This window comes from Candoia aspera, chromosome 7 (assembly GCF_035149785.1).
Source record: "Candoia aspera isolate rCanAsp1 chromosome 7, rCanAsp1.hap2, whole genome shotgun sequence".
NCBI classification, from domain to species: domain Eukaryota; kingdom Metazoa; phylum Chordata; class Lepidosauria; order Squamata; family Boidae; genus Candoia; species Candoia aspera.
The window spans coordinates 29,486,868-29,502,649 of NC_086159.1; the positions used below are offsets into that span (position 1 = coordinate 29,486,868).

Here is a 15,782-nt window from a genome sequence, read left to right on the forward strand (position 1 = left end):
ACGGCAAGAATTATAACTCTGCCATGTAGAGCTGTCTGTAGGGATTCCTTTTGATTAGTTAGACTATTTAGACCTTCAACAATCCAGCACCCCCTCCCGCCCTCTCTCTCCACCTGTCCTCACTCTCAACCTGAACCCTGTGTTTCATTGTATAGTTTAGTTCTGCAGGGTTGCTGCAATTCAAGAATAAGTGAGCAAGTGACACCACTGTTGTGAGACTAGGAGATACCATTTGTGTAATGGAAATGAGCTTCCTGATAACTAAGCATTGCCATTCCACAGCATGTTCCTTACTTAGGGCAGAACTGCATGTTAACCCAACAAATGCTCCTTCCAAACTTGGTTTGCCAGGTAAATGAGTATGTATCCTCTTCCTTCTTCCTTCTTTTCCTAAAAGTCCTCTGTAATACATCCAAGTTCATTACCCATTAAAAAGAAAAATATAAGATGCTATTGCTGCTGCCTTGCAAAGCATGAAAGAGGAGAAAAAGCACCAGTATGGAAATTGGTGTGTGTGTAGAACTCCGGAATATGTATAGAGCAACAAGAGGACTTCCTGCCCAGGACCTCCACAAATCTGGTTGCACCAATACTCAGTAAAGAGACAAACAGAATCTAACTATAACTCATGGAAAAATATACATCCCATCCTTTCCTTATATTTTCACAGCTGGAATTGCATCTGATTGTGGATCCCAGCTAAAGGAAAGAGGCTGAAAATGACTGTTGCCATATTTGTCAGGGATAGATAGCACAGAAGGAAAAGGGCCTTTCAATCACTAATTCTCTTCTTCAAATTCCTTCAATCCCTCAAATTTGGGAGATGTGAGGTTTGGGTATATGTTTGGATTTTAACTTGCAATTCTATCCTATAATCTGCAGAACTGGAATTTATCCCAATCTGCAAATCACTTTGAGATGTTATAGGAAGAACTTTCTGAACAAATGTAAGAATTAAAATTCATGGGTATGTATTCTTCCTTCCTTCTTTTCCCTCTTGTTTGATGGTGATGTCTTGTAGGCTTTTGGGCATTTCTCTGGTTTGTCGGTTTTTGCTTCCTGGCTGACCAATGGCGTGTTTCGGAGAAAGAGGACAGTCCACTGAATGAGGGAACAGATGCAGCCCGAGCAGCCATTGCCTTCTCTTTTTTCTCCATCTTCACCTGGGTAAGTTATGCAGTCTTGGGCCCTGGCTAGTAATGAGGGATGTCATTTATAAGTATCCTGTTGCCCCAGTTCCCATTTGTATAAGGGGCAGCTCCTCTGTTGCAGTCTGTAGCCTTAGAAAATCTCCTTATATGATCTGAACAATCAGTGGCTTGACTATAGAAAAAAAAAGAGTTACTTGGCCAAATATTTTATTACTTGCATATCTGTTTTCTGTGTCTTCTTCCAACCATAACATTCCTGATGGAGATGATGTTTCAACATAGGAAATCATCTTGCTCCCACTCAGTTGACTTCTACAGCTCTGTATCTCACAGAACTAGAAGAGACCTTTGAGGCATCTAGTCCAACTTGTTTTTCAAAGTAAGCTTGGTAATGCAAAATGGTCCTACAACAGTCTTCTCCAACCCGGTGCTCTCCAGATAAGCTGGATTTCTCTTCTCTTCATGGTTTTCTTTTAATTGCCATTTTCAAAACATTTTGCTGTTGTTGTTGTTTATTCGTTCAGTCGCTTCCGACTCTTCGTGACTTCATGGACCAGCCCACGCCAGAGCTTCCTGTTGGTTGTCAACACCCCCAGCTTCCCCAGGGACGAGTCCGTCACCTCTAGAATATCATCCATCCACCTTGCCCTTGGTTGGCCCCTCTTCCTTTTGCCCTCCACTCTCCCTAGCATCAGCATCTTCTCCAGGGTGTCCTGTCTTTCATTATGTGGCCAAAGTATTTCAGTTTTGCCTTTAATATCATTCCCTCAAGTGAGCAGTCTGGCTTTATTTCCTGGAGGATGGACTGGTTTGATCTTCTTGCAGTCCAAGGCACTCTCAGAATTTTCCTCCAACACCACAGTTCAAAAGCATCGATCTTCCTTCTCTCAGCCTTCCTTATGGTCCAGCTCTCGCAGCCATATGTTACTACGGGGAACACCATTGCTTTAACTATGCAGACCTGTGTTGTCAGTGTGATGTCTCTGCTGTTAACTATTTTATCGAGATTGGTCATTGCTCTTCTCCCAAGGATTAAGCGTCTTCTGATTTCCTGACTGCAGTCAGCATCTGCAGTAATCTTCGCACCTAGAAATACAAAGTCTTTCACTGCCTCTACATTTTCTCCCTCTATTTGCCAGTTATCAATCAAGCTGGTTGCCATAATCTTGGTTTTTTTGAGGTTTAGCTGCAAGCCAGCTTTTGCACTTTCTTCTTTCACCTTCATCATAAGGCTCCTCAGTTCCTCTTCGCTTTCAGCCATCAAAGTGGTATCATCTGCATATCTGAGATTGTTAATGTTTCTTCCAGCAATTTTAACTCCAGCCTTGGATTCCTCAAGCCCAGCATGTCGCATGATGTGTTCTGCATACAAGTTGAATAGGTAGGGTGAGAGTATACAGCCCTGCCGTACTCCTTTCCCAATCTGAAACCAGTCCATTGTTCCGTGGTCTGTTCTTACCGTTGCTGCTTGGTCGTTATACAGATTCTTCAGGAGGCATACAAGATGACTTGGTATTTCCATACCACCAAGAACTTGCCACAATTTGTTATGGTCCACACAGTCAGAGGCTTTAGAATAGTCAATAAAACAGAAATAGATGTTTTTCTGAAACTCCCTGGCCTTTTCCATTATCCGTCGGATATTGGCCATTTGGTCCCTAGTTCCTCTGCCTTTTCTAAACCCAGCTTGTACATCTGGCAATTCTCGCTCCATGAATTGCTGAAGTCTACTTTGCAGGATCTTGAGCATTACCTTACTGGCATGTGAAATGAGTGCCACTGTTCGATAGTCTCAACATTCTTTAGTGTTTCCCTTTTTTGGTATGGGGATATAAGTTGATTTTTTCCAATCGGATGGCCATTCTTGTGTTTTCCAAATTTGCTGGCATATAGCATGCATTACCTTGACCGCATCATCTTGCAAGATTTTGAACAGTTCAGCTGGGATACCGTCGTCTCCTGCTGCCTTGTTATTAGCAATGCTTCTTAAGGCCCATTCAACCTCACTCTTCAGGATGTCTGGCTCTAGCTCACTGACCACACCGTCAAAGCTATCCCCGATATTGTTATCCTTCCTATACAGGTCTTCTGTATATTCTTGCCACCTTTTCTTGATCTCTTCTTCTTCTGTTAGGTCCTTGCCATCTTTGTTTTTGATCATACCCATTTTTGCCTGGAATTTACCTCCAATGTTTCTAATTTTCTGGAAGAGTTCTCTAGTCCTTCCTATTCTATTGTCTTCTTCCACTTCCGCGCATTGCTTGTTTAAAAATAATTCCTTATCTCTTCTGGCTAACCTCTGGAGTTTTGCATTTAATCGGGCATATCTCCCCCTATCACTGTTGCCTTTTGCTTTCCTTCTTTCTTGGGCTACTTCTAGTGTCTCAGCAGACAGCCATTTTGCCTTCTTGGTTTTCTCTTTCTTTGGGATGTATTTAGTTGCCGCCTCCTGAACAATGTTGCGAACTTCTGTCCATAGTTCTTCCGGGACCCTATTCTACTAAGTCCAATCCCTTAAATCTATTCTTCACCTCCACTGCATATTCCTTAGGAATATTAGTGAGCTCATATCTAGCTGATCTGTGGGTCTTCCCTAATCTCTTTAGTCTGATCCTAAATTGTGCAATAAGAAGTTCGTGATCGGAACTACAGTCAGCTCCAGGTCTTGTTTTTACTGACTGTATAGATGTCCGCCACCTTTGGCTGCAAAGGATGTAGTCAATCTGATTTCGGTGTTGTCCATGTGGTGAAGTCCATGTATAAAGCCGTCTCTTAGGTTGCTGGAAGAGGGTATTTGTTATGTACATTGAGTTGTCTTGGCAAAATTCTATCAGCCTATGTCCTGCTTCGTTTTGTTCTCCCAGGCCATGCTTACCTGTAATTCCAGGTGTCATTTGACTGCCCACCTTAGCATTCCAGTCTCCCGTGATGAAAATAACATCTCTTTTAGGCGTGTCGTCCAGTAGGTGCTGCAGATCCTCATAGAACTGCTCTACTTCAGCTTCTTCAGCATCTGTGGTTGGGGCGTATATTTGGATCACTGTGATGTTAGATGGCTTGCCCTGAATTCGAATTGAGATCATTCTATCGTTTTTTGGATTGTATCCAAGCACTGCTTTAGCCACTTGACTATTAATTATGAAGGCTACTCCATTTCTTCTGTGGTCCTCTTGTCCACAGTAGTAGATCTGGTGATCATTTGATGTGAAGTGGCCCATTCCAGTCCATTTCAGTTCACTGACGCCCAAAATGTCTATCCTTAATCTTGACATCTCACCAATAACCACATCCAATTTGCCCTGGCTCATAGATCTTACATTCCAGGTTCCAATGGTGTGTTGATCCTTAGAACATCGGATTCGCCGTTCACCACCAGTACCGTCGGCCACTAGCCGTCCTTTCGGCTTTGATCTAGCTGTGTCATCACGTCTGGGGCTAGTTGAACTCATCCTCTGTTCCTCCCCAGTAGCATTTTGACCATCTTCCGACCTGGGGGTCTGATCTTCCAATGGTATACCGACATATCTCTGGTTGTACTGATCCATTTAGTTTTCACGGCAAGAATACTGGGGTGGGTTACCATTACCTTCCCCAGGGATCGCGTTTAGTCTGACCACTCTGTCACGACCTTCCCGTCTTGGGTGTCCCTTCACGGATAAGCTGGATTTCTCTTCTCTTCATGGTTTTCTTTTAATAGCCATTTTCAAAACATTTTAAAGGCTTTAATTGGCTACTTAACAAAACTACTAAAATGAATGCTTATTTCATTTGACACTGGCATCTTTTAAAAAAGAAAATCACCAATTTTGATGATACAGTAGCTAACTAGTCTAGTTAGCACTACATTTTATCTCTCTAAATATGAGAAGCAGTGTAGAAATTTTTAGATAAATCAGATTGTTGCTGGAATAGTTAGGTGTAACAACTAAAACAAACTAGAGTTACCATTTCTACTGTGTGAAGGAGAATACATCATATTTTGTCCTATAAATATTCATTCATTTAATGTCTTTAAAGTTAAAATTACCCACTTTACGACTGATGGATTACAAAAATGCATATTCTACCTCCGACAATGGGAAGGGACAAAAGAAAATGCAGGATGGTTTATAACAGACCTATTACTAACCAGCCCACAGACCAATAATATGTTTTAGAGATATAGTATCACATGGCTTTTTTTTCCTTTGCCTTATATGCCGTCACATGTCCAGAACTGGAAAGAGCTTCAAGAGAGCTATTACCATACAAGGTTATTGCTTTTCATAGAGAAGAAGGGAATCCTTTATTGCTTATTTGTGTCTATAATTAAATATAAGCAAATTTTAAATACCCCTTTGGAAAAGGACTCCAAAAGAAAACTAAGAAATGAAAGGCTGAGAAACAAACCCAGATTAGTACAGAGTATGTTTTTATCTTAAAAAAAATACCTTGTATTTGTTGCTGTAGCTGATTTATATTTTAGTCAGAAACAAAACTTTAGGAGTTTTTTCAGCATTTTAAGGAATCTTTTCCTTTTTCCCTTGGCTCTTGATATAATTTGTCTCCTCCCAGCTGCTCTGTTTAAATGTTAAATCGCCTCTCTTAAATTAGGGGCTGCAGCTTGTCTTCCCAGCTTTTTGGAGGGCTGCTGGAGGTACTAACCTCCCCAACCATCCTGAAATCATGCCACTTAAATCTGGCCATTTTGTTGGCAAATCTCAGTGGTGTTATCTGGGGATGCTGTCCTAGAGGCTGCAGGTTACCCCTCCCAGTCATAAATGCTGCTTATTACTTTTTTCATTGACAGCTTTTAATCTTAGAAAGGATTGAGTCCTCTTTTGGCCAAAATAGAAAAAAACCATCTCCTATCTGCTGGGGGAATTTGCTGTCATGTGAAGTCCTTTATTACACATTGACACCTGAAATTTCTCTTCTGCCAAATGGAAGTTAGACATCCTTCCCTGTTTTTCCCATGTTATCCTTCATTTCAATAAGGCCTTGAATTCACACCATGTCTCTTCTCTAATGCCCTTTGTTCCATCCTGTTCTTTCCCTACAGAGCTTCCTGACTTTTCTGGCCTTTCGCAGACTTGGAGAAATTACTTTTCAGGAAGAATACGACACACTGTTTCCTAATTCTCCACCAGCTCTCCCTTAACCTTGGGTGCATAAAAATTGGGCATATCAGGGAAAAAGTGTTTAGAGCAAATATTTCTGATGCTTAAGGGGCAAGGAAGGAAGAAAAGAGGCTGAAAGGTCCAGGAAATAAAAGATAGGATGTTTTGGGGGAGAAGGAAAACTCTAGAAACATTGGGTTTTTAAGGACAACTTTGAGGTTGTCTTCTTTTTAAGCTTCAAATAGTTGAAAATAGAATATGTCCTATTGAATTTCGTTTCTTCTGCTTCTTTCTCCACCTTCAGTGTTAGATAACATCGTTGTGCCTTTTTGTTGACTTTGTTACAATTTTAACACAACATGTCGTAGTCAAAATGTATTTTCTACTCCTGCTCATCCTCATGTTGCCACGGCTTGCTCTTCCCTTGCACAGCCTACATGTTGATGGTATGAGGAAGCAGTTTAGAAGCTGTCATGGCTTCCCACAGTCTTTGTTCCATGTTGTTACCCTAAAGAGCATTTCATAAATAAGAGATTTATGATGGGGCTGGGCCTCTTATAAACACTACTTTGATTAGTCTTGAAAATGTGGTCTGCCTTTATTCCTACCTGTCAGCTTCCATAGTTCCCCAGAACTACTGGAGGTGGAGTTGCATGGGTATGAGATGTCCCTGGAAAGCTAATTATTTCAGACTCCACCTCCACCCCAGTCAGCATTGAAAAGCTTGGCTGCCAGCCTGGTGTGATCCTTCAGTTACCTCTCTGAGCCATGAGACTGAATATGAAAGAGACTCCGATTAATGCCTTCAACATACTTGGCCTGGCCTTGTTGGGTTTGGATATGCTAAAAGAAAAGCATTCCAGAACTATGCCTTCTACTGTAGCTTTCTATCTGCCAGTCTTTTATCAAAATAAATAAGCCATAGGATCTCTCGTGAAAGTTTATTCTTCCCTTGCTTACTCTGTAGCTTCTTTCTTGAACTTGCTTTCTTGGGGAGCTGTGCCAGCTTTGGAATGTATTTGCATTCAACTTGTTAATTCTGATATGTTTCATGCCCTAATTTATGTCTTGTGCACTAACCATTACTAACACAGCTTCTATTTGTTTCTTCCTGGTATGTTTTCTCTCTCTCTTTCCTTCCCATGTCTTTTTCCATCCCATTTTCCAAAATCTCTCCCATGCTGCCACATTCTTCCTTAAAGGTGGGCCAATCTTTTCTGGCATTCCAGCGATACCAACTTGGAGCCGATTCAGCGCTCTTCTCCCAGGACTACACAGATCCAAGCCAGGAGGCAGGCATGCCTTATGCACCCTACACAAATGAGGATACCACAGATAACATGGGGACATACCAGCAGCCTCCTTCCACAGATATTTTTGATGCTGAGACACAGGGCTACCAAACACAAGACTACTGAGAGCTGTTGGAGAGGTCCCATTTCCCCTTCCCTCTGCCCACTCTCTTCTGCCACCGAGAAGTCAGCGTGCAAAGCAGACCAGAGCAACAGGTGACTCTTGGCCAGTTTCTGGCCTTCTAGGTTCTCTTTTTTAATTTCTTCTTTACAGAAAACCTAATGCCCTCCTCCTCCTCCTGAATTCTCTGTCAAAACTAAATTGTTCATTGCAAAACATTTTATTGTTTGTGTTGCAGTGATAGGTTCTTTGTCTGGGACGCTCAAGCCTTCTTTCAGAGGGGAGAAGGGAAAGGAGCTCAAGATGGTGTTGGTGGAAAGTGCAGACACTGGATATGTGGGTGAATACTAGTTAAGATGCCAGTGCATAAATGTAAATGCTGAGAAATAAGAATCAGAACTGGACAAATGAGTAGACCATCCTATGAATTAGTAAAAGTGGTCAAGCAAAGGTGAACAATGTACATGGCAGCAAGGAAGTCTATAGAGGTGGCAAGAAGAAAGGGGTCTCAGGTAGGTGAGAATGGAATCAAAGAGTTGGCTGTAGAATCTACAATAAGCCAGACTGGGTTTGATACTACTGAGCTTTAGAAAAATATCCTGGCCTCCTTGATTTTCATGAAACATTGGAATGTTTTGTTTTGTGTACTCTATTATCTTTTGTTTTCATTCTACCTGCTGCAGATTGATAATTTGTGGTTTCCTTCACAAACTGTTCCAATGTTTGATCACTTGTGGTTGGCTTTTTGGAGAATTGAGAAATATTACATGATTCTCTGATCAAGTTCAAAAGGCAAGCAAAAGTTAAATAGAGGCTGAAAAACAAGATACACAGTGGTTATATTTGTTTCTGAATGTGAGGTAGCTCTTTACAGCAAAATCACATCTGTTAATAGGTGAAACCAAATCTGATGAATTGACTTTGTTTAGTTTGCAAAACAACATACGAGAAAAGGCCCAGTCACAATCCATAAAATTTAAACAAACTCTACAACGGCTGATCATTTTATTCCATTATTTTTTTCTCCAAAAATTGTTTATGAAGACAAGTGTACAGATTATGAACTGTCAAGGAATGATGTAGCATTCTAAATTCAGGATAATGGCCATAAAATCTCTTCTCCCTCAAATTCAGGCTCATAGTTAACAGATTGTCATCAGCATTTATTGTGCAAAACAAAGTTCAGTTGGAAAAATAGTGCCAAGAATGGTCTGGAAAATCCTTTGAAAGCAGAACCATATTGAGATGTAATTCAACTGCCACAGAACAAAATTATCTATCAGTGGACAATCCTCTTTTCCAGGTTTTTTTTTTTAATAAAGCTGTTTTCCAATAAAGCTCTTTTCCATTTCTTCCAATTAATGGAGAAATGCCAATGCTGATAAAATGATAGTGAGTAGAGGAACTCTGATGAGGAATGGAAGTAAAAATAAGCAAAAATAGCTCTGAATAAGAGGATACTTCTGCCCACTATGTTATATGGAACAGAGAGTTGGGGATGTCAAGAGAAACATAAAAGTAAGTTCAGTGCACTGGGAATAAATTACTTAAGAAATATATGAGGTAAAGTAGGGTTAAGAACGAATAGGTAGAGAATGAATGTGTATTGAATACAAAAGTGAGTGACCAGTACATAAGAAGTATATTGAAATGGTTTGGTCATATAAAGAGAATGAATGAAGACTGATTTGCAGACTAAATACATGGAGGAGGAGTGAGTGGATGGAGAGGACGGGGAAGACCAAGAAAGTCATGTTGGATGAAACTCAAATTCTCAAAAGGAGAGAAGTTTCTTTTTCTTATCTCATGCCTTAACTTCCTTCAGCTTACTATTTCCTACTGCACTGTTCATTATGTTGATTAACCCAAAAGGGAATAATGTGATAGATACATAATATAAGTATACTATTCATATATTCATGATTCAAGAAATTAAGAGAAGGAATAAACAAAACCATGCCCTAGGAACAAGTGATACTCAAATAGTTTGATCAGACAAAGGATTATTCAGAAGTAAACTTCATCCAGTTCAATGGGACTTGCTCCTGAGAATGTGTGTCCAGAAGAGTATAAGTTTAACAAATACTTACTCATGAATTTCTAAAGAAAAGTGCTAGGACCAAACCTTGTCGGTAAACCACATTCATTGTATTAAATGGTAATGTCTTACAAGAAAACATTAACATTTTGTATGGAGTTAACAAAACAGACCTCTTCTGTCTGTTAAACTTGTCTACAGTAGAACAGAGATACAATTAAGTTGTATGCCAATCACTGTAAAAAGGCTCATCTACTCCTAGTTCCCATCACACAATTGCCCAAAGTAAGTCTAAAACTTCTTGATTGAAAAGTGTCTGTACAGCTATCTGCCCATCCCTCCTTAATCCACCTCTTCATTCAGCAAGCCTTTACTGGCCATTTCTCTTCTGAAGGAAACCATAGAATTGTTTTCATTAAGTTTACAGAGATCAGTACATTTAGTGGAATAAACCTGTCATTAAGCAATATACAGTAAAACACTAAGTGAAGATGCACTATTCAGTCTCAGTACTCAAAATTTTCTTCATCTTATGTCAGGGAGCCAAAGGTGGATCTTTGTCATGATGGCTGGGAATGATAGGAGCTGTAGTTCAGATTATGCTCCCACATTGCCCTTATTTTGATGTATCTACAGATACCCTTCCTGATATCACAGCAGTACATCTGCAGGGCCACTTGCCACATGCTGCTCTGGACAGATTTAAAATGGGAATAAGACAATGCAGCATTTGAAATGTCTTTTGACCATGGGCATCCACAAGGGGGCATGTCAAAATCTGCAAGATGGCAGACATAGCATTGCAATTTTTTATGTGTGTGCTAAGTCGGCGGACATTCAAAAGTGTAGGACTTGGATCCCAACATTGCACCCGCCATCCTGCAGATTTTGACCTCTTCCCCCAGCAGATTTTGACCTTCTCTCCTTTTTCTAGAACCAAGTTAGTATAAAAGGACACAGTTCTTGCACAAGGAGGAAAACCTTTTGTCTCCCTATGAGTAGTTCAGTCTTTGAAAGCAGAAAACAATGAAAGGAAAGAAGCACATGCTTGTGCTGTTTGGTCTTCCCCAGTATGTGGTTTGTATGATGGTTCTTGTATGTGGAATAGCTTCAGTATGTTTTCTGTTGTCTATTTTTCTCTGGAAATACACTGTGAAGTGTGTGTGGCTTGTAGGTAGCATTAAGAAGATGTGATCATCTGTAGCACATAAAGCACAAAGAGGAACTTGGTCCCTTTATGGTTCCACATGAAAGCAATATTGCGTAGGGCTTGAGAGAGGGGAAAATATTCTCCCCCAAAGCTTCTGTTACTGGAGTAGCCTAATACTTAGGCATATGGGAGGGGGAGCGGGGTTTCTTTTTAAATCAGCCAGTGAAGGCCCTTCCCTTTCACCTGTTTCCTGGTAGGAAAAAGGATTATAGAATTGGATGGGAGGTAGAAAATCCAGGGGTACAATATTGCAAAGTTTTGTGAATGTCACTTATATGCATTGATGTCAAGTTCACTTAGCAGAAACAACAACTGGGTTTTCGCTTGTGGGGAAGGCCAAAATGCATTAAACTCTCTATTTACAAACTGGACTCTAGATTCTTGTAGTAATGGGCATTGTTTCATGCCACTTTTCCTTTCCCATATGGGTAAATTTTAAGTTGAAACAGGAGTACTTACCCAAGTCAATCAGTATTTATCATAAAGTCTAAAAAAGGGACACACCTGATTGTGGTGGAAATGTAGGCTCATGGAGTGGTATAACAAAGTTAGATCAAATAAAACCAGGATTGCAGTTAAGGGTATTCACTTTCACTTCAAAATAAATATTCTGCTCTTAGTTCTGGGCATGGCCAATGTCTGCCTTAATTCTTGCTTCTTACAAAAAAGTTCTGTGCTGATTCTCTCTCTGTTCTCTTTTGAAACATTTTGTTTCATCCAAGGAGCATCAAGTGTCAGTCTGGCTGATCTCCATTAGTGGTTTGTTTTTTTTAATTGAACATGCCTAAACAGTAACACTGGCTACTACATAATACAAGCCTTCTTTGAATGATTAAAAGGCTTTCTGTAGTAAGTCCAGCATCCAGGGGGACATTTTGACTACACAGAAGCTACATTATTTATTTAAAGATTTATATGGCTGCTCACCTTGCAAAATGTGACTCCAGGCAGCATACAACTATAAAACAAATAACAATCCACCCCCACCCCACCCCGGCAAAGACCCAGTAACAAGAACAATTCATAAAATTGGGACATAACAACATATACTTCCCTCTCCCAGGACAAGCTCACCTTTATGATGAACTCAGCATTATGATTGCTGCTCTTTGATGTAACACTGGAATCTTTGCATTCGTTTCTGATATAAGATTATAGCCATTTCATACTGAATTATAAAGCAATTACCTCAGTGTTTAGTCCAGTTTCCACATAAAATGTGAGGAATGGATGAATAACACTTATGTGTGGAGGAAATGTTCAATGAGTTGTCACTAAACCAGGGCTGCAACTAGGGGGCAAGTGGGGCATGTACCCCGGGCACCGTGCTGGGGGGGCACCAAAATGAGCACTGGGGGGGGCGCCAAAATGAGTGCTGGGGGGGCGCCAAAATGGGCATGGAACCCATGTTTGCCCTGGGTGACACAGACCCTAGTTGCAGCCCTGCACTAAACTTGGCTTCCTGGCAGATGGCTATGCCTCTTTAGAACTATACATATGCCCTTTACACTAATGTGTTCCTTGTGGGGCAATTCTGGTGTAATTTGGCTGCTTGGCCTAATGTGAAACAGCTTGGAAATATAATATTGGCTTAAAATATTGCATAATATTTCTGAAGTATCAATTGTGATCCCCCCCCCCCCAGATTTTAACTGTTCTCCTTGTTTAATGATATATTTGTTTATATCTGTACAACTTCTGAGCAACTGCAGAGAGTAAAGAAGATGACCTTGACAGAGATTTGCAAGCTCCATTACCAAAGCAATGAGGGGTGAAACAGATCTTAAATCTACAGCAAATAGTATTTGGAAAAGGCTCAGACAGACAGCTCCCTAATTCACAGGAGTATAAGAAAGGGAAGGAGGTACAGCACAATCAGACTTGCAAGATTCCGTTATTATAGCCAACCTCAATAAAAGTAGTTTTAGCCTTCCTGTGGAGTTGATTTCTTGGTTTGGTCTACTTGGTGGGGCTGAAAGCCACCAAGGTAAATACCGCCCATCATCCAGGTAAAAGAGATCTACTAGGCAACAACGTAGGATGTTTATTGAGCCTTTGATGAGTTGCCTTATATTGCTATAGAGCTGCATGTAGGCTAATGGGTCATAAAGGTTGGCTTGTAATTTTCTTTGTGCCCAACAAATGAGGGAAGTATTTGCATACATATCTCCAGATGAGATATTTTGATGCACAACTTGGGAAGAATGGATACCCATTCCAATTCTTCTTCTTAACTGTTGAAATCAACTTAACGTTTCCCCACCCTCTGTATTTCTCCCTAGTTGTTTTGGTAATAGTGGTTCCTGGTATTTGATGCTGCTAGAAATCATGCTAATACATTCCCAAACATGATTTCAGATGCAAGGAAAGACTATTTGGTGATCTTATGAAATTAAGCTGGAAGAGAGTAAGAAATCACAGGTCAGTTCATTTTGCATCATGCAATACATGCAGTTCTGACAATCTCTTTGTCCCAGAATCATTGACTCAGGAGTCTATCCTTAATCTACTGCATTACTGCCCGTGTATAGTATATATATATATATATTATATAAAGATGTATAATATAGAACTCTATATACATGCATATACACATATGTGGCAATGAAAGAGTGGCTTGCTCCATACAGGATCCCCCAAATGTCCAGTGAATTATCAGCTCCACTCATTTTATCCTCTTCAGTGTATCTCCCTCTACCAAATAATAGAAACCTTGTCCTTTTGGCACCTCTGTTTATGATGTCCTGTATGTTTGTGGTTATTTAAAAAAAAAGTGAAGGTGGTAATTACTGGTACCTTACCAATAAAATTATTACATCAGAAGTTGTAACAGGAGTGCTCTGAAGTTTTTATTCTCCCAATTTTAAATTATCATTATTATATTATTTCAAGCAACAGTGCAAATCTGAGGTTTCAAGGCTACGTGCAGCCCCTGAAAGCTTTAAAAACAGACCCCAGAATCCTTTCAAAAATTGTTACAGAATTGTAATCTTTAATGTGACAGAAAGGCAATCATTTTAGCACGAAAATTCAAATCAAGTCTTAATCATATGTTAATTGTTAGATGTATATCCCACCTTCCCTCCAGGAGCTGAAGCTGGCATATGCAGTACTCCCTCCTTTCTGTTTTCACCTGTAGAATAGGTTTGGCTGAGAGTAGTGGCTGGCCAAAGTCACACAGTGAGTATCCATGGGTGAAGGTGGGCTTGAATCAGTATGCCAAATAGCATGCTAGGCGTCGCAGCTTAGCTCTGCTTTCAACATTCCTAAAAATTTAACCATTGGTTCTTGCAAGCTGGTACAAGCCAGCTCCAGCACACCTCTGGCTTGAATCCAGATCTCCCAGGTCTTAGCTCAACACTGTAACCCAGAATTTCTCAACCTTAGCAACTTTAAGATGTTTGGACTTCAACTCAGCAAGCTGGCTGGGGAATTCTGGGGATTGAAGTCCACAGATCTTAAAGTTGCTAAGGTTGAGAAACCCTAACCACCTAACTGGCCCTACCCATCTTTTTTCCCCAGCCTTGCCTGATTTATGAAGCAGGCTCCAAGCAAAGTGTGGCTCTTGATATGAGAAAGGATGCATAATCCTAGTTTATGTGAAGATTTCTATCTCATTTTTCAACCTGAAAGCCTTTCAGGGCAGTTCACAGGATATAAAAGTGTCCTTTGTTTTCAGAGGAAATGGGGAGGGGAAAGGACCAAGAGCACCCAGTTGCAGGTGTTGTTTTTCATGGGGATTATACCAGCCAGCGGTGACAGAAAGGGACTTCTCAAAGTAACCTAAAAAAGAGGCCCCTCCATTCAGAGGTCTGGCTGCTTGTCCTCACAGGGCAGTTGCTTCTCATCGCTAGCATGGTGAGGTAATACTTTATACCTGCATTAGCAAACCTTGGGAGTTGACTGTGTGCAGAGGCATTTGTGGCACCCTCAAGGGGGAACAGATGACAAAGCACTGGATCTTGTGGATGCATTTGATTGTATGATTTTCCCAATGGCTAATATTTCTGGACCACATTCAGGCTGAGACACTAATAAATTTCTATTAGGAAGTGGCTGTGTCCTGTATTGCACTGAATAGCTAGGGTACTGTAATGACAAGCCTTCTCCACACCAATTTCCAAAGCATTTCAGCACAAATTATTTAGGCTTTCAGGTTCACAGCCAGGGCGTGGATCTGCTGACCCTTTCCAGGCCATTCTAGAAATGGCCTATTTAGCTTACAGTTCTGCAGGGTTTCAGGTTGGGGCCTTTGGGGGACAACCCTGGAAGAATGGCCATCCTGCATGTAAAACCTGGCTAAACTGGGCTTGGCAACTCTCTAGGATTTGGAAAGCCTATGTCACTCATTCATCTCCCTCTTCTCCAGGAGCTCATGGTGAGCATAATAAAGGCATTAAAATTAAATAAATAATAATTTTTACCCTTTTATTGCTACAACAACCCTGGCAGGTAGGTTGGGCTGAAAATGACTGGCCTTAAGCCAGCTAGGGAGTTCTATGAGAGGGGCCTCGAATCGGTCGCTCCATCCCAAAGCCAGGACCTTAAACGTTACACTACAAAATGGTGGTGGTTTATTCGTTTAGTTGCTTTAGACTCTTTGTGACTTCATGGACCAGCCCACGCCTGAGCTTCCTGTCAGCCACCACCTCCAGCTCCCCTAGGGATGAATCCATCACCCCTAGAATATCCATCCATCTTGCCCTTGGTCAGCCCCTCTTCCTTTTCCCTTCCACTTTCCCTAGCATCATCATCATCATCATCTCCAGGGTGTCCTGTCTTCTCATTATGTGGCCAAAGTATTTCAGTTTTGCCTTTAATATCATTCCCTCAAGTGAGCAGTCTGGCTTTATTTCCTGGAGTATGGACTG

The 15,782-nt window shown here is 40.9% G+C and overlaps 1 protein-coding gene across 2 annotated transcripts in view; it reads left to right on the top strand.

Moving 5' to 3' along the window:
- Nucleotides 1-13,741, top strand: part of SYNGR1 (synaptogyrin 1) — a 31,075-nt gene extending 17,334 nt beyond the window's left edge. The window contains exons 3-5 of one of the 2 annotated variants that reach the window (XM_063309543.1): nt 1,022-1,167; nt 7,453-12,178; nt 12,353-13,741. In XM_063309543.1, coding sequence (XP_063165613.1) covers nt 1,022-1,167; nt 7,453-7,668 — 362 coding nt within the window. In that variant the 3' untranslated portion in view covers nt 7,669-12,178; nt 12,353-13,741. Of the gene's footprint in view, nt 1-1,021; nt 1,168-6,192; nt 12,179-12,352 lie in introns of those variants that run through there. The other variant, XM_063309544.1, reaches the window with a different exon arrangement.
- Nucleotides 13,742-15,782: the final 2,041 nt, after the last annotated feature.